Source organism: Tetrahymena thermophila (assembly GCF_000189635.1).
Source record: "Tetrahymena thermophila SB210 genomic scaffold scf_8254964, whole genome shotgun sequence".
NCBI lineage: Eukaryota > Ciliophora > Oligohymenophorea > Hymenostomatida > Tetrahymenidae > Tetrahymena > Tetrahymena thermophila.
Window position 1 is genome coordinate 1 of NW_002476663.1, and position 1,545 is coordinate 1,545.

Here is a 1,545-nt window from a genome sequence, read left to right on the forward strand (position 1 = left end):
TTAAAATAAAATATATTCTAAAAAAGTAATTATTGTTATAGTTAATTATAAATAAATATAATAATTTTTTTTTTTTCAGTCTGATTCTTACTCAGTTGGATTACTATTATCTTTGCTTGACAATTACTTAATTTTGAATGAAATAGTAGGAATTACATTCCCAAGTATGGCTTTTGAATAATATAATGATCCATTCTAAAACATAAATATTAAGCGAAACACTGAAATATTTGAATTTATTAAACTCTTAGTTGTCTGGGAAAGAGTAAACAGAGCTTCTCTTTCTACTATTGTTGAATAAAATACAAACTAATTCAAATCAAACTAAAATAAGATGAAATCAATTTTATCAAAGCATTATTTAGGTCCTATATAAAATGTTGAGACTGTAAACATCGGATCTGTTGCACCATTAATTTCTTAAAATTAGATTCCTATTTAAGACATCAAGTAAATAAAGATAGATAGTATGAAGGAATTATATAAAATTACAGAATTTCAAGTTGTCGAAATATATTTAAAGTAATTATATTAAAATTAATTTAAATTATAAATAAAATATCCACAGATTACCATTTAAGAATTCAAATACAAGACTTAATTAACAGTTTATACTTTTTATAGAAATTAAGAAATATTTAATTTTAATCATTGATGATGGATACTTCCTTTCTATAAAAAATTAAAGATAAAATTCTAATCAATTATTACAATTTACAATAAAAAATAAACTTTATCATTTTGTTTATTAATAAAATCTATTGTTAAGATTGAAAAATATTGAAAATGCAAAAAAATGGCAAATCCCAAAAATTGCAAAAACATAAAAATCAAAAAAATTACAAAAGTGATAAATTACCTTACTTTCTCTAAAAAAAATTCCAACTAAACTCCAAAAAATACTAAAATTTTAGTTAATTTTTTAGTATAAAATTTTGATTAATTTATAAAATTTTGCCCACTAATTAAAAATAAATTAAAATTTGTAAAAAAACTTTTTTTTAGAACTAATTGACAATTTTGTGCTTGTCATTTACTAACTTTTTTATTTATTTATTTACTAACCAAATAAAATATAACGAATTTCTTTACTTATTCATCACAACACAACTAAAATACTAACGAAAGCCATAGTTTTTTACCATCCTTTCTCCTCCATATTTATTTAATTCGTTATTTATTCTTATATTTCAAGAGAGAATAATATTGGTGCAGAGGGTGCAAAAGATTTAGGCACAGGAATAGCCTAGTGCAAGAATATCACAACTTTGACGCTTGATTTATAGTAAAAATTTAATTGATTGATTGATAAACTAAATATTGATTATTTTAAGCTTTTGACTTAGTTATTAGCTAATTAAGCCAGCTTGTCATTTACTAACTTGCTTATTTATTTATTTACTAACCAAATAAAATATAACGAATTTCTTTACTTATTCATCACAACACAACTAAAATACTAACGAAAGCCATAGTTTTTTACCATCCTTTCTCCTCCATATTTATTTAATTCGTTATTTATTCTTATATTTCAAGAGAGAATAA

At 21.6% G+C, this 1,545-nt stretch overlaps 1 protein-coding gene across 1 annotated transcript; it reads left to right on the top strand. All coding sequences in view use genetic code 6, as the record gives it.

The window, feature by feature from the left end:
- Positions 1 to 166: 166 nt before the first annotated feature.
- On the top strand, positions 167 to 655 carry TTHERM_02008420 (kinase domain protein; the record flags this gene model as incomplete). The annotated part of the gene is made up of 2 exons (XM_001028898.3): positions 167 to 522; positions 625 to 655. 2 exons carry the CDS (start codon positions 167 to 169, stop codon positions 653 to 655), a joined length of 387 nt encoding a protein of 128 aa, XP_001028898.3.
- Between the last annotated feature and the right edge of the window lie 890 nt (positions 656 to 1,545).